This window comes from Oncorhynchus keta, chromosome 26, assembly GCF_023373465.1.
Source record: "Oncorhynchus keta strain PuntledgeMale-10-30-2019 chromosome 26, Oket_V2, whole genome shotgun sequence".
In the NCBI taxonomy this organism is placed as follows: Eukaryota; Metazoa; Chordata; class Actinopteri; order Salmoniformes; family Salmonidae; genus Oncorhynchus; species Oncorhynchus keta.
In genome coordinates, this window is record NC_068446.1 from 23,803,543 (window position 1) to 23,823,576 (window position 20,034).

General features: G+C 46.0%; 1 protein-coding gene and 1 non-coding gene across 3 annotated transcripts in view; one reads left to right on the forward strand and one right to left on the reverse strand.

The window, feature by feature from the left end:
- The window catches only part of acbd6 (acyl-CoA binding domain containing 6), a 38,589-nt gene extending 20,596 nt beyond the window's left edge, over positions 1 to 17,993 (forward strand). Inside the window, exons 7-8 of one of the 2 annotated variants that reach the window (XM_035737379.1) lie at positions 15,891 to 15,921; positions 17,590 to 17,993. In XM_035737379.1, the coding sequence (XP_035593272.1) occupies positions 15,891 to 15,921; positions 17,590 to 17,744 (186 nt within the window). In that variant the 3' untranslated portion in view covers positions 17,745 to 17,993. Of the gene's footprint in view, positions 1 to 4,704; positions 5,040 to 15,890; positions 15,922 to 17,589 lie in introns of those variants that run through there. The other variant, XM_052480412.1, reaches the window with a different exon arrangement.
- Positions 14,820 to 14,895, reverse strand: trnaa-ugc (transfer RNA alanine (anticodon UGC)). Its single transcript has one exon. It is a non-coding gene; the product is annotated as a tRNA-Ala (tRNA).
- Positions 17,994 to 20,034: the final 2,041 nt, after the last annotated feature.

Sequence of the window (20,034 nt, forward strand, 5' to 3'; positions counted from 1 at the left end):
ATGATTTTCTCAACGCGGATCCTGTGTTCTGCCTTTCAACCAGGACAACGGAATGGATCCCATGCGGCGACCCAAAAAAACGACTCCGTAAAAGAGGGAAACGAGGCGGTCTTCTGGTCAGACTCCGGGGACGGGCACATCGTGCACCACTCCCTAGCATTCTTCTCGCCAATGTCCAGTCTCTTGACAACAAGGTTGATGAAATCCGAGCAAGGGTAGCATTCCAGAGGGACATCAGAGACTGTAACGTTCTTTGCTTCACGGAAACATGGCTCACTGGAGAGACGCTATCGGAGGCGGTGCAGCCAGCGGGTTTCTCCACTCATCGCGCCGACAGAAACACACATCTTTCTGGTAAGAACAGGGGCAGGGGCGGGGGCGTATGCCTTATGGCTAACGAGACATGGAGTGATCAAAGAAACATACAGGAACTCAAATCCTTCTGCTCACCTGATTTTAGAATTCCTCACAATCAAATGTCGACCGCATTATCTACCAAGAGAATTCTCTTCGATTATAATCACAGCCGTATATATTCCCCCCCAAGCAGACACATCGATGGCTCTGAACGAACTTTATTTGACTCTTTGCAAACTGGAATCCATTTATCCAGATGCTGCATTCATTGTAGCTGGGGATTTTAACCAGGCTAATCTGAAAACAAGACCCCAAAATTTTATCAGCATATCGATTGCGCAACCAGGGGTGGAAAAACCTTGGATCATTGTTACTCTAACTTCCGCGACGCATATAAGGCCCTGCCCCGCCCTCCTTTCGGAAAAGCTGACCACGACTCCATTTTGTTGATCCCTGCCTACAGACAGAAACTAAAACAAGAAGCTCCCACGCTGAGGTCTGTCCAACGCTGGTCTGTCCAACGCTGGTCCAACCAAGCTGATTCCACACTCCAAGACTGCTTCCATCACGTGGACTGGGATATGTTTCGTATTGCGTCAGATAACAACATTGACGATACGCTGATTCGGTGTGCGAGTTCATTAGAACGTGCGTTGAAGATGTCGTTCCCAAAGCAACGATTAAAACATTCCCTAACCAGAAACCGTGGATTGATGGCAGCATTCGCGTGAAACTGAAAGCGCGAACCACTGCTTTTAATCAGGGCAAGGTGACTGGTAACATGACCGAATACAAACAGTGCAGCTATTCCCTCCACAAGGCTATCAAACAAGCTAAGCGTCAGTATAGAGACAAAGTAGAATCTTAATTCAACGGCTCAGACACAAGGGGTATGTGGCAGGATCTACAGTCAATCACGGACTACAAGAAGAAAACCAGCCCAGTGACGAACCAGGATGTCTTGCTCCCAGGCAGACTAAATAACTTTTTTGCCCGCTTTGAGGACAATACAGTGTCACTGACACGGCCTGCAACGAATACATGCGGCCTCTCCTTCACTGCAGCTGAGGTGAGTAAGACATTTAAGTGTGTTAACCCTCGCAAGGCTGCAGGCCCAGACGGCATCCCCAGCCGCGCCCTCAGAGCATGCGCAGACCAGCTGGCCGGTGTGTTTACGGACATATTCAATCAATCCCTATACCAGTCTGCTGTTCCCACATGCTTCAAGAGGGAAACCATTGTTCCTGTTCCCAAGAAAGCTAAGGTAACTGAGCTAAACGACTACCGCCCGTAGCACTCACTTCCGTCATCATGAAGTGCTTTGAGAGACTAGTCAAGGACCATATCACCTCCACCCTACCTGACACCCTAGACCCACTCCAATTTGCTTACCGCCCAAATAGGTCCACAGACGATGCAATCTCAACCACACTGCACACTGCCCTCACCCATCTGGACAAGAGGAATACCTATGTGAGAATGCTGTTCATCGACTACAGCTCGGCATTCAACACCATAGTACCCTCCAAGCTCGACATCAAGCTCGAGACCCTGGGTCTCGACCCCGCTCTGTGCAACTGGGTACTGGACTTCCTGACGGGCCGCCCCCAGGTGGTGAGGGTAGGCAACAACATCTCCACCCCGCTGAGCCTCAACACTGGGGCCCCACAAGGGTGCGTTCTGAGCCCTCTCCTGTACTCTCTGTACACCCACGACTGCGTGGCCACGCACGCCTCCAACTCAATCATCAAGTTTGCGGACGACACAACAGTGGTAGGCTTGATTACCAACAACGACGAGACGGCCTACAGGGAGGAGGTGAAGGCCGTCGGAGTGTGGTGTCAGGAAAATTACCTCACACTCAACGTCAACAAATCTAAGGAGATGATTGTGGACTTCAGGAAACAGCAGAGGGAACACCCCCCTATCCACATCGATGGAACAGTAGTGGAGAGGGTAGTAAGTTTTAAGTTCCTCGGCATACACATCACAGACAAACTGAATTGGTCCACTCACACAGCAGCATCTTCAACCTCTTCAGGAGACTGAAGAAATTTGGCTTGTCACCAAAAGCACTCACAAACTTCTACAGATGCACAATCGAGAGCATCCTGGCGGGCTGTATCACCGCCTGGTACGGCAACTGCTCCGCCCACAACCGTAAGGCTCTCCAGAGGGTAGTGAGGTCTGCCCAACGCATCACCGGGGGCAAACTACCTGCCCTCCAGGACACCTACACCACCCGATGTTACAGGAAGGCCATAAAGATCATCAAGGACAACAACCACCCGAGCCACTGCCTGTTCACCCCGCTATCATCCAGAAGGCGAGGTCAGTACAGGTGCTTCAGAGCTGGGAACGAAAGACTGAAAAACAGCTTCTATCTCAAGGCCGTCAGACTGTTAAACAGCCACCACTAACATTGAGTGGCTGCTGCCAAAACACTGACACTGACTCAACTCCAGCCACTTTAATAATGGGAATTGATGGGAAATGATGTAAATTATATCACTAGCCACTTTAAACAATGCTACCTAAGAGCCCAGCACGAGCTAGCGATATCTTATTTGCGCGTTTTAGCATACATCCGCATATTTCCGTAAGAGAATGCCTTTTTTAAAACTTTTGCAAAGGGTAAAGTCTACAAAACTTTGTCCACTCTGTTCATAACAAATTCTAGTTTTGGGAACAGAAAACTACATTGAGATCAAATGTTTAATCGATGAGAAAATGTGCAGAATGTTGGACAAAATGAATCTTCTCCCACTGCTGGCCAGTGGAAACTCCCAAGTGGATGCTTCACATTTGTACATCAGGTGAAATACCTGTCTCATTGTTCTATCTGTGACTTCGCTGCAACATTGACAGTTGAAGTCGGAAGTTTACATACACTTAGGTTGGAGTCATTACAAATAATTTTTCAACCACTCCACAAATGTTTCGTTAACAAACTATAGTTTGGCAAGTCGGTTAGGACATCTACTTTGTGCATGACACAAAATAATTTTTCCAACAATTGTTTACAGACAGATTATTTCACATATAATTCACTGTATCACAGGGTTACATACCCTACATTATTCATCTCATATATCATCTACTTGTCTTATTCATCTCTATATCATCTACTGCATCCTTATGTAATACATGTATCACTTGCCACTTTAACTATGCCACTTTGTTTACATACTCATCTCATATGTATATACTGTACTCGATACCATCTACTGTATCTTGCCTATGCTGCTCTGTACCATCACTCATTCATATATCTTTATGTACATATTCTTTATCCCCTTACACTGTGTATAAGACAGTAGTTTTGGAATTGTTAGTTAGATTACTTGTTGGTTATTACTGCATTGTCGGAACTAGAAGCACAAGCATTTCGCTACACTCGCATTAACATCTGCTAACCATGTGTATGTGACAAATAAAATGCATATCTCATTCACACCACTGACCTAATACATGTAAGAATAATCTTTGGCAGCGATTTGGAACTGTGAGTCTCTCTGGGTAAGTCTCTAATTGCTTTGCACATCTGGATTGTACAATATATGCACATTATTATTTTTAATAATCTTCAAGCTCTGTCAAGTTGGTTGTTGATCTTTGCTAGACAGCCATTTTCAAGTCTCGCCATATATTTTCAAGACAATTTAAGTCAAAACTGTGAATAGGCCACTAAGGAACATTTAATGATGTTTTGGTAAGCAGGTGTACGAAACATTAGACACCTATTCTTCCCATAACATAGACTGACCAGGAAAGCTATGATCCCTTATTGATGTCACTTGTTAAATCCACTTCAATCAGTGTAGCTGAAGGGGAGGAGTCGTGTTAAAGGCAATTGAGATATGGGTTGTGTATATGTGCCATTCAGAGGGTGAATGGGCAAGACGAACGATTTAAGTGCCTTTGATCAGCGTATGATAGTAGGCTCCAGGCGCACCGGTTTGACTGCGTCAAGAACTGCAACACTGTTGGGTTTTTCACGCTCAACCGTTTCCCATGTGTATCAAGACATCCAGCCAACCTGACACAACTATGGGAAGCATTGGAGTCAACATGGGACAGCATCCCTGTAGAATTATTTTGACACCTTGTAGAGTCCATGCCCTGACAAATTGGGGCTCTTCCGAGAGCAAAAGGGGGAGCAACTCAATATTAGGAAGGTGTTTCAAATGTTTTGTACACTCAGTGTATATTTGGCCTTGTGTTTTAAGTTATTGTCCTGCTGACAGGTGAATTTGCCTCCCTTGTCTGTTGGAAAGCAGACTGAACCAGGTTTTCCTCTGGAATTTTGTCTGTGCTTAGCTCTATTCCTTTTCTTTTTTATCCTAGAAAACTCCCTGGTCCTTGCCGATGACAAGCATACCCATAACATGATGCAGCCACCACCATGCTTAAAAATATGGAGAGTGGTACTCAGTAATGTGTTGTATTGGATTTGCCACAATCATAACACTTTGTATTCAGGACATAAAGTTAATTTCTTTGCCACATTTTATGCAGTCTTACTTTAGTGCTTTGTTGCAAACAGATGTATGTTTTGAAATATTTATTTTTTGTACAGGCTTCCTTCTTTTACTCTGTCAATTAGGTTAGTATAGTGGAGTAACTTCAATGTTGTTTATCCATCCTCAGTTGTCTCTTGTCACAGCCATTAAACTCTGTAACTATTTTAAAGTTACCGTTGTCTTCATGGTGAAATTCCTGAGTGGTTTCCTTCCTCTCTGGCAACTGAGTTAGGAAGGACGCCTGTATCTTTAGTGGCTAGGTTTATTGATACACCATCCAAAGTCTAATTCATTAATAACCGCCATGCTCAAAGGGATATTCAGTGTCTTTTTATTTTTACCCATCTACCAATAGGTGGACTTCTTTGCGAGGTGTTGGAAAACCTCCCTGATCTTTGTGGTTGAATTTGTGTTTGAAATTCACTGCTCGAGGGACCTCACAGATAATTGTATGTCTGGGGTACAGAGATGAGGTAGTCATTAAAAAATGCTAAACGCTATTATTGCACACAGAGCGAGTCTATGCAACTTATTATGTGACTTTGTTAAGCACATTTTTACTCCTGAAATTATTTAGGCTTTTTATAACAAAGGAGTTGACTCAAGACATTTCAACTTTAAAAAAAATTATTTTTAAATTAAATTCTACATGTAGGCCAGTGACACAAAGTCTGAGTTGAATCCATTTTAAATTCTAACTGTAACATAACGACATGTGACATGCAGTGAAAACGTTCTGAAGGCACTGTGTATAGCTATCCTTCGTAGGTTCCTGATGTCAGGGGTCTCTTTACAGTACAGACTCAATCCAGTTTCATTCAAGGCTCTAAGACAAGGGATTATGTCTTGCACAGAAGCCTCAGGCAGTGGCTTTAAGTACTGTATACTGGTAATGTTGACATTCTCCTCGTGTCTTATTGTGAACAACTCTTCTCTCCCAGTAAGTCAACTGTGTTTTACTATTTGTCTTATTAAATGTTTGCTGCATGGTCCTAGTTAGTGGCAATGCCATTCTGTGTGGATTTGATATGTGTTGTGATTAGAAATGTCACAGCTTTGTACCCTTACCTGTGTTTGTCTGAACTGTAGAGTATCGACGTGAGATTGGAGCTATGTTCCTGGTCTGTCCAAAGCCAGCGTCTGTTTTATCAGAGCAATACAGGCCAGTGTGTACTGCACATTCTCATCTCTGTCCTCCACCTCAGTGTCACGCCTTGGTTATTAAACTAGTAAACACACACACACACACAAAGGAACAACAGCAGCTGATTGAAATTCTACGGCAGGAGCATTATTACAGGTTTGTATCCCTCCCCCTTCCCAGCACGGCCTCCCATAACAAATGGCTCAGTCATCGGAGTCATAACAAATATCTAACGGAATTCGTCATAAGTTTAACGGTGTGTGTGGGGGGGGGTGGCCCGTTGCCTGCTGTGTGAGAATGGCAGTGTTCCCGCATAGGCAGGAATAAATCTCGTCTGCACTGCCCAGCGACAGCACACAGGTCACACACCCACGGCTCAGTGCACACATTAATACAGATATTTCAGAAAGCCAGCCCTGCTTCCTCTCTTTTAATAGGGCCATTGACAAACTGTAATGAATCGCCCCAGCGTTTCCAATCTCCACCCGCTCCCAAGCCACTGCTCAGTACTCACTCAGGCCTTTTTTAGTGGCTGGGGGTGGATATGTTTTCTTTACCTTGGCGAAAGGTAATTGCCCTGTTTTGTGGAAGCACATGTTTTTGTGCGTGTGCTTTTTTTTTTTATAAAAGAGGGGTCTACAGAAACTCAGTTTGACAGAAGGGAATCATAGGAGTTTTAATAAGCAACCGTTTACTTTTGATAGGGTATTACAATGTTATTTCTAATAGGACTTCTGCATTAGCAACCCTACTACAGTACGTCTCTGCTCAGCCACACACAGACGTACAGAGTGAAATTACACCACTCATACAGTACATTTGACATTTATACATGCTAGCAGAGGTTATATGGCACATGTTTAAATGAAAGTAAAATGGCCGACACCACCATTTGTAAAAGTCCCAATAGGATAATGCACAGATGTAGATTTATTGTATGACGCACTGTGTAAAGAAGTAGCTTCGTGACTCATATTCCTGCTGCAGGTAAGAAGAAAAGTCCCTCTTTGCAGTTAGTGTTGTAACTACCTTTCTTATTGGCTTCTCACAATTTGTACACTCAACAATTTATTTAATCCACATAAATTGCACTGAGCATTAAAGCTGTCCTCAGCTGCTTACTGATGGAGAGCGAGAAAACAAAGTGACTGTTTTCCTCTTCAGGGTCCAGTTAGTAGTCAACCCCACTTTATGGGCCTCTCTCCCAAATGCCTGCTGCCTGGCCATTGATTTTCATATTACACTCTTATGTATTTATTTATTTTATATATTTCTTTTTAAACATCATTGATGATCCACTCGACTTGGAACACACCAATGTTAATTCCCTGCCACTCTCCCCCATGCTAATGGATTCTGCCGAGTCCCTCGGGAGCAAGCAAGAGCGGTGGGAGAGGGGAGGGAGAGGGGGAGGGAGTGGGAGGGAGAGACGAGAAAGTGGAGGGGGAGGGAGTGGGAGGGAGAGACGAGAAAGGGGGAGAGAAGGGGGGGGAGAGATGAGAAAGTGGTAGAGCGGTGGGAGAGAAGGAGGGGGAGGGAGGGAGAGACGAGAAAGTGGAAGAGGGAGAGATGAGAAAGTGGAAGAGCGGTGGAGGGGGAGGGAGAGATGAGAAAGTGGAAGAGCGGTGGGAGAGGGGGAGAGAGAGACGAGAAAGTGGAAGAGCGGTGGGAGAGGGGGAGAGAGAGGGGGAGGGAGAGACGAGAAAGTGGAAGAGCGGTGGGAGAGGAGGGGGAGGGAGAGACGAGAAAGTGGAAGAGCGGTGGGAGAGGAGGGGGGGAGAGATGAGAAAGTGGAAGAGCGGTGGGAGAGAGGGGGAGGGAGAGACGAGAAAGTGGAAGAGCGGTGGGAGAGGAGGGGGAGGGATTGGGAGGGAGAGACGAGAAAGTGGAAGAGCGGTGGGAGGGGGAGAGGAGGGGGAGAGAGAGGGGGAAGAGCGGTGGGAGGGAGAGACGAGAAAGTGGAAGAGCGGTGGAAGAGAGGGGGAGAGGGGGGGGAGGGAGAGACGAGAAAGTGGAAGAGCGGTGGGAGAGGGGGAGAGAGGGGGAGGGAGGGGAGGGAGAGACGAGAAAGTGGAAGAGCGGTGGGAGAGGGGGAGGGAGAGACGAGAAAGTGGAAGAGCGGTGGGAGAGGAGGGAAGAGGGGGGAGGGAGAGACGAGAAAGTGGAAGAGCGGTGGGAGAGGAGGGGGGGGGAGAGATGAGAAAGTGGAAGAGCGGTGGGGGAGAGAGGGGGAGGGAGGAGGGGAGAGACGAGAAAGTGGAAGAGCGGTGGGAGAGGAGGGGGAGAGAGGGGGGAGAGACGAGAAAGTGGAAGAGTGGTGGGAGAGAGAGGGGGGGGGAGGGAGAGACAAGAAAGTGGAAGAGCGGTGGAAGAGGAGGGGGAGGGAGGGGAGGGAGAGACGAGAAAGTGGAAGAGCGGTGGGAGAGGAGGGGGGGGAGTGGGAGGGAGAGACGAGAAAGTGGAAGAGCGGTGGGAGGGGGAGGGAGAGAGACGAGAAAGTGGAAGAGCGGTGGAGAGGAGGGGGAGAGAGGGGGGAGGGAGAGACGAGAAAGTGGAAGAGCGGTGGAAGAGGAGGCGGGAGGGACTGGGAGGGAGAGACGAGAAAGTGGAAGAGCGGTGGGAGAGGAAGGGGGAGAGAGGGGGAGGGAGAGACGAGAAAGTGGAAGAGCGGTGGGAGGGGGAGAGACGAGAAAGTGGAAGAGCGGTGGGAGAGGAGGGGGAGGGAGAGACAAGAAAGTGGAAGAGCGGTGGGAGAGGAGGGGGAGAGACGAGAAAGTGGAAGAACGGTGGGAGAGAGGGAGGGAGAGACAAGAAAGTGGAAGAGGAGGGGGGGAGAGAGAGAGGGGGAAGAGGGAGAGACGAGAAAGTGGAAGAGCGGTGGGAGAGAGAGGGGGAGGGAGTGGGAGGGAGAGACGAGAAAGTGGAAGAGCGGTGGGAGAGGTGGGGGGAGAGAGAGAGGGGGGGAGGGAGAGACGAGAAAGTGGAAGAGCGGTGGGAGAGGAGGGGGAGGGAGAGACGAGAAAGTGGAAGAGCGGTGGGAGAGGAGGGGAGGGAGGGGGGAGAGGGGAGAGAGACGAAAGTGGAAGAGCGGTGGGAAGTGGAAGAGCGGTGGGAGAGGAGGGGGAGAGAGGGGGAGGGAGTGAGAGGGAGAGACGAGGAAGTGGAAGAGCGGTGCCGGGGGAGGAGGAGAAGTACAGTATACACGAGGAGGAAAAGAAGGGAGAGTTTTCCTTTCCCATCCTCCAAAATTACAGAGAACCTGTGGAGAAAAATATAATCTCTTGATCCTCTGACACTAAATAAAGCATGGTAAACATACATGTTTGGCTGTGTTCTTGCAGGGTGCACACTGTGGTTGTGTTCCTTTAAAAATCAACCCCAGACTGGTTTTAATCAACCTCAATCTGAATACCAAAACACAGACGGGTCTTGGTTTCAGAAACCCAATCGTTCCTAGCAGACATTGTTGGAAGAATCCATTTCCGAACGGTTTCAGTTGATTGGGACGTTAAGAGCGTCAGACCTCTTGGAGTGGTCCAGGCCCCTGAGCTCCCTGGTTCCTCTTCTCCAGGAATTGTATAAAATATTACAGTGTGCTTTAGAGAGCCTGTGAGTTGGTTTATTGGCACACAGGGTGACCTGCTGTGGAGCCCGGAGGCAGGCGAGGGGCAGCCCGGGCACCTCAAGGACACTTTGGGGAAGCGCTAATTTGCACCAGCATGGCAGTGCTCACACGCTGAATGGCAAGGTTAACACTCACTGCACAGATTCAATTAGGGGTGCCACTGTCTTCTGATCCCTTTACCTCTGGATATCCAGCTCCCTCACACACACACACACACACACACACATACAACCAGATAAACAAAAGCTGGTGTCTCTTTACAAGAAAATCACGGATATTCGGATAATAATTTTTAAGCATTTTTCCAGTTCATGTGCTCCGTAACATGTAAAGATCACTGGCTGTATGGAACCCTACTCCTGTGATGAACTTCAAACAGACGTGAACAGTAGAGTGTCTGTATTTGGTCTGGAGACATCTGTTCAGCCCATCAGTGCGCTGTGTGTCCTGTGATCTACTTTAATGGAACACAGTAACATAGAGACCACAGGCAGTACCATAGAGTACCCAGCAGCAGGTCTTCAGAGACCTGGAATAACCCGGGATCAGCCTGTTCTCCTCTGTCTTTCTGAGACTCTGATTAATGGCACCTGCTCATCGTAATGGTATCTGCATATGAATGGTGGAGGGTTCTATCCATGCTCCCTTTACAAGTCCCACTGCAAGCCCTGGAGACTGCCGAGCCTTTCTCCCTTCTCTCTCTCCCTTCTCCCCAGCGCCATTGTCATTATACAAGTCAGCTGCAGCTGCATGCATTGATCATAAATCATAATTGCTTGTCAATTTTTCCCACTTGTTTAATGTGGCTGTCAGGGACAGTGGAGCGAGAGAGATAGAGGTGCAGGAGGTAGAGAGAGGGGGGGGATGGGGGAGTCGGTTAGAGAGTAAGATGTAGCTGGAATAGAGAATGGTGTTAAAGGATAAAAATCCCACAATGGCTTTCAGCACACCTACCATATGCCATGGGCAGTTGCCGGATTGCTGTGGTATGAAAACAAGAAAGCTTTTAATGGCTGGCCATGGAGAACACAAACCCAAGCCCTGCCTGTTGCCTCATGCTGCAGCAGGTTCTACAGATGGCAATGGATTTGAGAGAGCATTTTTCTCTCCGGAATATGTCTGGCTCACGTAGACAAACCTACTTTGCTGTGGTGTACTGGAAAGACCTTGTTCTGTAACCGTTTCGTCCTCTATCTCTTTCTCTCTCACTTTTTTCCATGTTTCGTTCTCTGTTTTATGGTCCCTTTTACTCTCTTCATGTCTATCAATGTTATTTCTCTCTCTGTCTGTCTGCAGCCTCTTTCCTCCCATGCTCCTGGGAAGGCAAATTCCACCACTCTCCTCCAAGGGTGTTGGCCTCTACAAACAAATAGAGAAACAGGGATGGACATATTGATAGACTCATTCACAAACATACAGATGTAAGATTTAAATTTGACCTATATTGTCGCAGTAAAATAATCCTACAGCAACAGGATTTGAATGTTTAGTCCATAATGTTGCTTGATCGTTGGTTAGGCTATTAGCATGTCAAAATGAGGCTATATGAAAAGTGGAATACTGTTATTGTAACAGTGTGTTAGTGCAGGATTTCAGTGAATTTATGTAAATCATGAAGCTCATCCGCATTTCCTGCGGCGCAGGGAAATTCTCAGCAACAAAATATTGATCAAATTAGGATCCTATATCTGTACACACAGAAAAAAAGGCAGCCGGACAAAAATATATAGTTTGAATGGCTTGTGCAGATAACGTTGCATACCACTCTCAATCTTAAAAAACCGCAAGGAAAACTTTGGTGACATTTGAAAAAAGAGCTATGCTGTGATGTGCTTCTGTAATGGGATGGAGAGCTACAAAGAAAATTGCTACCTCCAGCTAGGAAGTATCCTCCTTTTTCCAAAAGCAAATGGGAGACAATCCAATTTCTCCTGATTCCATCAAGCCTCTCTTGGAGCATTAGTAAATGCTGAGAGGCGAGAGGACCCCCCTCTGGCTCCCAGACAGACAGGACCAGCCAGCTTCCACACTGCAGCACTTTAAAGAACCTAGTAAAGGGCAGGGCCCTCACCTCCACTAACATACATGGACCCTTTAGTCAGTCTCTGTAGTGCACCAACCTGCAGGGTCCTACTTCTGGATTCTGCTGCTACATAGGCAACATACAATATATGCCTTTTTAAAGGAAACCTCGTAATTTTACTACGATGTACAAACATACTTTTAGTCTGTTTTAAGTTAATATATTTTGAATACAAACTTATGTTTTCATGTTTGGTTTGGCATTAGTTACTTAATGTGTTGCCCACTTATTTTATACACTTTTAATCTGTGTTAATTGTGTGTGTGTGTGTTGCGTCAAGTTAAGTACTGTATGAGGCAACTTTTGCGTGTGTCCTCCCTGTCATACCCTGGGAGTGTCCCTGCACACACCGTGCTGTCCCAGCCGTCCGGCACTAACACCAGATTAGTTGGAGGGAGCAGATTAAGACCTAAACCCCTTACAGTTTAATTATTCCTGTATGTATTTGTGTGCATCAAGGTCCCACTCGCTGCCTCTGCGCTAAACATCTGCCACTCTGCCTCTATCGCGTAGGGCAATAGACCAACGTGTGTGTGTGCGTGTGCGTGTGCGTGTGTGTGTGTGTGTGTGTGTGTGTGTGTGTGTGTGTGTGTGTGTGTGTGTGTGTGTGTGTGTGTGTGTGTGTGTGTGTGTGTGTGAGCGTCTGCCCACTGACATTCTTTTATTGTCCGGATTTGTACTTTTGTGTGTATTTGATATTTATACTTTGCACATCAACTTAACACTAACATTGTACTGAATACTCAACATTACCGTAGACGCAGACCACAGGAAAATACTGTGTCTCTCCCGATCCATTTATGGTTGAGGACATTTGCATCAGTATTCTATCCATCTTGGGGGAATTGAACTCTCTAATGGAATCAGCAGGCCCCTGAAGTGGTGCTGCTCAGGGCAAACAATAGGATCTCACTCTAGGATCGTTGGAGAGAGCCTTTATCAAGCAGCGTAGGTGATCTCCCTCCCCCTCATGCTCTGGGGATGATTCGACAGTCTTTGTCTGACACTGGGTTGGTTCCACTAATGGTTGTCTTCACTGGTTAATAGGCTAGGGCCAAAGGCTAAGAAAAAGAGGATTTACTGATGTTCAAATCAAGTCCAGCTTTATTCATACAGCACATTTCCGTCATGGAATGGAACAATGTGCTTCACAGAAGAAGAAAAAATAGGCTATTCCAGAGGCTGGGGGCATAATAACTAAAGGCGCCTCTCCATACCTCTTGGTCCTAGGCTTTTAGATAGTTAAAAGGCCAGTGCCAGAGGACCTGAGGGACATACTGGGTACATACAGTTGATTCTGAAAGTATTCAGACCCCTTGACTTTTTCCACATTTTGTTACATTACAGCCTTATTCTGAAATTGATTAAACCATTTTTTTTAAATGCTCAGCAGTCTACACACAACATCCCACAATGACGAAACGAAAGCAGGTGTTTAGACATTTTTTCTCATTTTGTTAATAATAAAAACTGACCTTATTTACATAAGGATTCAGACCCTTTACTATGAGACTCGAAATTGAGCTCCAGTGCATCCTGTTTCCATTGATCGTTCTTGATGTTTCTACAACTTGATTGGAGTCCACCTGTGGTAAATTCAATTGATTGGACATGATTTGCAAAGGCACACACCTGTCTATATAAAGGTCCAGATGACAGTGCATGTCAGAGCAAAAACCAAACCATGAAGTCGAAGAAATTGTCCTTAGAGCTCCGAGACAGAATTGTGTTGAGACACAGATCTACCAAAAAAAATTCTCTCTCATTCTTAAATGGAAGAAATTTGGAACCACCAAGACTCTCCCTAGAGCTGGCCGCCTGGCCAAACTGAGCAATCGGGGGGAGAAGGGCCTTGGTCAGGGAGGTGACCAAGAACCCGATGGTCACTCTGACAGAGCTCCAGAGTTCCTCTGTGGAGGAACCTCTGAGAACCTCTGAGAACCTTCCAGAAGGACAACCATCTCTGCAGCACTCCGCCATTCAGGCCTTTATGGTAGAGTGGCCAGATGGAAGCCACTCCTTTTGAGTTTGCCAAAGGCACCTAAAGACTCTCAGACCATGAGAAACAAGATTCTCTGGTCTGATGTAACCAGGATTGAACTCTTTGGCCTGAATGCCAAGTGTCACTTCTGGAGGAAACCTGGGGCCATTCTTACGGTGAAGCATGGTGGTGGCACCATCATTACTACATGATTCCATATGTGTTATTTCTCTTCACTAGCTTCACTATTATTCTACAATGTAGAAAGTAGTAAAAATGAATAACCCTGGAATAAGTAGGTGTGATATTTCTTTTTTCCTGTTTTTGCTTTGTCGTTAGGGGGTGTTGTGTGTAGATTGATGAGGGACAAAACACAAAAACACGACAAGGAAGCGTGCAGGAAGCGATCATCACCTGCCCTTATATTTAAAAGATTCCGCTCTGGCAGACAGTTCAGGTCAATCATGATGAAAACCGCCAGTCACCTGAGCAGTTGATGAAGTGACTTTTCATAAGTGATTTAAGTGACTATTGGGATAAAAGTTTAGTACTTGGTCCCATATTTCTAGCGTACAATGATTACATCAAGCTTGTGACTCTACAAACTTGTTTGATGCATTTGCTGTTTGTGTTTAAGATTATTTTGTGCCCAATAGAAAGTACTGGTAAATAATGTATTGTGTCATTTTGGAGTCACTTTTATTGTAAATAAGAACAGGATATGTTTCTGAAGACTCTCCCTTAATGTTGACACTAACATGATTACGGATAGTCCTGAATGAATAATGATGAGTGGTAAAGTTAGACACACAATTATCATACCGCCAAGACATGCTAACCTCTCACAATAACGGGAGGTTAGCACATTGTTTTGGGGGGGGGGGATGATATTTGTGCGTCTAACTTCCTCACTCGTCATTTATTCACGATTAAATTGTGTATTCCCAATGTAATCAGACTATACTCCAGACTTTTGTTTACTGTATTTATATTGTATATTCTGTAGGTTGACGTCTGTATTCTAACATGTAAGTCATTTAGCAGACGCTCTTATCCAAAGCGACTTGAGTGCATACATTTTCATACTTTTTTTTTTTTCTCTGTACTGGTCCCCCGTGGGAATCGAACCCACAACCCTGGCGTTGCAAGCTCCATGCTCTGCCAACTGAGCCACACGGGACCCTGTTTGTACAATGTCTGTTGCTGACAGCACCTGTTGTCTAAGTCAAATTCAGGGTATGTACATTTTATTTATTGGCGAGTAAAGGTGATTCTGATTCTAAAGAAGCGGCCAGTTGGCTTAGTGACTGGAGGTATTCTAGTTGTTTCCATCTGAACAGCGGCTAGCTGGTGACAACAATATTGCAGTTTGTCATCATTAGGGGGTGAAAAGGCCCGCTGGAGACGAGTCCGCCTTGATGATGCGTATCATACACTGTCAGAGTTAAACTGACCTCTTCACTCCCGGCCCACAGGATTTACACCCCCGCTGACCTCTATCCTAAATATAGTTTTTCTTCATATCAGCTCCGGTCACAGACCATAGACACCACTTGAATTTGTCCCAAACGGTGGCGGTGCTCAGGGCAGACTGCTCCTTTGTACCAAGATCATTGTGTGATGGGACGGCCTCCGTGGGTAATGCGTTTAGCACGTTCTCACCCCAGGACAATGACGAGAGACGCCTAGGCTTTGTTCCCTCGCTCTGAGCCTTTTGAGCACTGAGGTCTGCCTGCTCTGCCTGGCCCGTTGGCCACCGTGTGTTAACCTGTGGCAGAGGGCTCAGAGAGGGCTCAGCTAGGGCTTAGGGGTGGATAGTGGGCTGATGCCATTGGTTCCCCTGGTTCAGTCTGCTATAGAGTCTCAAGTTGAAAGGTTTAATTGTTCACTCAGTTTGAGATCAGTATTTAATATTTTTACATAATCCCCTTTATGGGGAAATCATTGGGTTTTTCATTTAGTCGAAAGGTAAAAAGCACTTTTCTCAACTGCGAAGTTTGCGAGCCACAACTTTACAACTGACAAGGCTACGGTTCTTTCATTGTTCTATGAGCAATGGTTGTCTCTATGATTTAAGCTTGTTTTATATACCCTTTACTGTGTTATGGGTCTACAAGTTAGACCTGTTTGTATGGAACTCTTCTCATGTTTCTTAACATTTCTCTCTCTTTTCACAGGATGACGAGGGCCAGACAGCACTGCATTATGGTAATCTTCCGGATATCACTGATTTTAATTTGGAATTCTGGATGAATATGTGTCTCTAGGCTATGTTTGTGTATGAGTGTTTGTATGTATGTATGTATGTACATGTCATGTAAATTGAATCTGTCTATGAGTGTGAACAGTTGTATGGGGATGGATGGGAAACCATGGACCATCTGCTCTCTTGGCCCTACGTATGTTCCCCTCTGCTTCTCTTCTCCCTCTTTCTCATCCCCCTCTCTTCTCCCTCTTTTACTGCTGTTGCTATCTCAGGTGCCTTTCATCTGTCAGTGTCTCTTTCATCCCTCCTTCTTGCCATCTCTCTATGTCAGTGTTAGAGGGTGTGTGTGTGTGTGTGTGTGTTTGTCTGTATCTGTGCGTATGGAGGGGCTGTGTGTAATAATCACCAGGTCTCCCCAAGGAAATCAACAGTGCTCCTCGGACTCTCAAGACCCCCTCCCATGGGCGGTCCCCATGTCCTCTGAGCCCTTGGTGTGTGTATGTGGGGGGGGGGCACCATCTGGCCCTGGGCTGAGTGGGCAGTCGGCTGGGGTTGGCGGCTACAGTGTAGGGACTGGTCACGTGGCTGGCGTACAGTAGACCACCACCACTGCCACCAGACCAGGCAGGGACAGGAGGATGGGGCATAAAAAAATGACTAATAAACATAAGCGATGAACTCCAGGAGACAAATAGCAGAGAATGAAAATTCATTTCCACCTCTATTTACACTGGGCCACAGTGGCTGGCAAATGATTAATTGAGGGTTTACTGCACACTATAAATTGTTCTCCTTCTCAACGACTCCCGGGGGGGGATGAGGGTTTTTACAGCCCAGGGCCCCCGTATGGCACACGCAGCCCAGAAAATAAAATTTAGAAGGAGAAGAAAATTCTCTAACCTGACATAACCAAGCCTCTTACTTTCTTCCTGCTAAAAACGAGCAGCACTTTAGCCACCTCTGGGCTGGAGGTTTAAAAGGGCCTGCTGTCAATCAGCCATTCCCGCTGACATCAGCCTATCACACAGGAGCAGGATGGCTCTCTTTTTAAGGGGAGAGAGTGATTGAAAACACTCAGAGCGCGGAGGAATCCTGGTGCATCAGCGCTGTGACTCGCTAACTTGTTTAAGAAACTGCAAGCCTTCTCCTCATATCTTAGCCTAGCTTGCAAGTCCTTTTAGTGGGACTCCAATTGCAAATCGGCACAAAATCAGTGTTTCAGCCAACCACAAGTTCAGGGCAATGTCAATGGGCCTCCATATGAGCTTTTCATTGACTCCTGCACTCAGGTTAAAAACGTAAGGAATATTAACACCAATGAGCTGTGCTTAGAGGCTGTGTTCAGATGTAGCTGTATGCATCATGTCTCCAGTGACCTTGAAGCCTTTTGAAGGTGATTTGGGTAGTTAACTGTAGTCAACCCTGGATACTTTTACCTCTGAAGTGCATCACAATTATATCTCTTTCCTCTCTCTCTCCCCCTTATTTCTCCTCTCCCCTTTCTCTCTCTCCCTTCTCTCTCCTCTCTCTCTCCCCCTTCTCTCTCCTCTCCCCCTTCTCTCCCTTTCTTCTCTCTCCTCTCCCCCTTCTCTCTCCTCTCCCCCTCTCATTCTCTCTTACCCTACACTGTTACTCTGCTCCTTCCTCCCCTCCCCGTCTCTGTCCTGCAGCGTCTGCGTGTGAGTTTGCTGACATAGTGGAGCTGCTCCTACAGGCTGGGGCAGACCCTTCCATTAAGGACCAGGAGGGCTCTCTGCCCGAGGAGGTCACTGAATCTAGCTCCATCTCCTCACTGCTGCGCCAGTACACCGCCTCCAAGGGCTAGGCCCAGCTTCGCCATCCCCTCCTCTCCCTCTCCTCCCCTCCAGCCTGTGCCCACCCCAGACCTAGCACACAGCCCTCTCAGTAATGATGATGATGTTTTTTATTGTCACATACACCGGATAGGTGCAATGGTCATCCCACTCTGGCAGTTCAACCTGCCACCACTTCATCGTCTCTCATGTCAAATTCCAAGGAATCCATCCGTCATCATTGCTATTTAAAAAAATAAAGAAATGTCAACCAAAAAGAGGTTCCTTCTGTTTCAGATATTGTGTGTTACCTTTGGTTGTCTTGTGTTTGCTGATAAAAAATCTTTAAAATACAATTGGACAGCGTATGGACATTTTACCCTAGGAGTAAGTCAAACTTATTATATTATAATAAGAATAATGTTTTAAGCATTTTTGTTGTCATCATTCTTGACAAGCAGAATGTAACTGTATATTTTAAATGCATCCTAAAAATAAACATCTAATATGCAATTTTATATTCAGATGGAGCATGGAGAACTAAAAGTTCAACCTTATCCCATGATGACTAACAACTATATAACACACACATCGCCTGGCGAGGCCTCTTTGTTTAAGTGAACTGTTCACCTAGCACATTGTGTCTCCCTTGGCCCACCCCACATACCCACACCCTCTGTTATGTCACTTAAGATATATTTGGATGTTCTCCAAATAGCCAACACATGGGCTGCCTCCAAATCTGCTTTAGTTTTTTGTAAGCCCTTCTGATCAGAGCAGTCTCTTTGGCACCCCCTCCCTCCCACCTGATGAGAATACTAAATCTGGAATCTCAGCTCTTAACCACCGCTTGATAAAGAAGCTAATGCACATTTGAACAAACAATGGGGACAAGCTGTAATCCCTCTTTCTCTCAATCTCCCTGAACACGAGGCATTAAATAACAGTCACCGAAAAGAGTCCTGCTGTCTGTCAGTCGGTCACCATGGCCCCAGTATACAGAACAGAGACGGCCCAGCCCAGATAGCCTGCTCTCTTACGGTATCACTGAGAAAGAGAGCTCTTATGACCCTCAGCTTGTTACAGTATGCATTCCCTACACAACCAGGAATAATGCTGTTGGTATATTTGAAAAAGCTGTTTTGCCCATATACCAGTCATTTCCTGAATCTCGATTGGGTTGGGGTCGGAGTCGGTGATGTCATACTCCCCGGGCATGTCTGCACAACTGTGACACTAAGCCCATTATGTTTCCATTATGGGCTTCAATTTTCTCTGAGCTTTTCACTTTTGACAGTGCCTCCTCTCAAACCTTCTTTACTTAACGTTTATGCATTTTTACAAGTCGCCTCTCTAACACCATTAGTGACAGATGGCCACGGTTTGTTACAGGGATGAGCTGGAGCACTTTCCTCTGCCTCTCTTACTCTCCCCAGTCTGGGGGCTAAAAGCAACGGCATGTTGTTGTACTGGCCAACTCTTAATGCAATCTGCTCGCTAGTCCCCAGAACAGTATTGCTTGGAATTCAACACTAAGTAAAATCCCGTGTCTGCTGTTGAAAAGCATCCCTCTAATATCTTCACGAGAACTCGATAAGTCTCTGTTGCAAAGCTGGGTGTTTAGTGCATGATAAACAAGCGTTGCCGTCTGCTGCTACTCGAGGCGATAGTGATCCAAGCTGCTCCATAGACAAGTGTCTATATGGTTCGTCTCACCAGAATGTTCTAATTAGCAATACCTCACCAGGCACTGAAGCCAATATCCTGTTAACGACCCTCCCTCGCTTTAATTACATGTGAACTATCTCATTTCTGCTATGAGGACCCAGTGAAAAGAACCTAATTTCACTTAAAACAGAACAACCTTGAAGTTGTCATTGAAAAGCCTCTCTGTGACTCAAACCCATTTAAAGCTACACTGTCATGGCAGCCATTGCTCATAAGCTATCATTTGAAGAAAATATCCTGTCTTGATGTCCAAGATGAAGTTCAGTCTGAACCAAATATCTATTTACATGTTACTAGAATTGTTGCCTTCAGGAAGGTTGTAATAGACGCCTCAGATCGATGATGATGGCATTTGTGCTTGTGTTTGTCATCTTTGCAAAAGTAACAGTGCAGGAATTTCCCAGATTTATTTGTATACTAGTGCTGTAAGTGCCGTGTAAATTATCCAAACTGTCTTTGTTGCTGTTTATCTTTGTACGGCAGCACTATTAAAGGGTATCCATTAATGGTCATCATAGCTTGTCATCGGCTGAATAAAATCAGCTTGTTTTGTGGCGTTTTATGCAAACGTGCTTGTTCTGCTAGACTGATCTT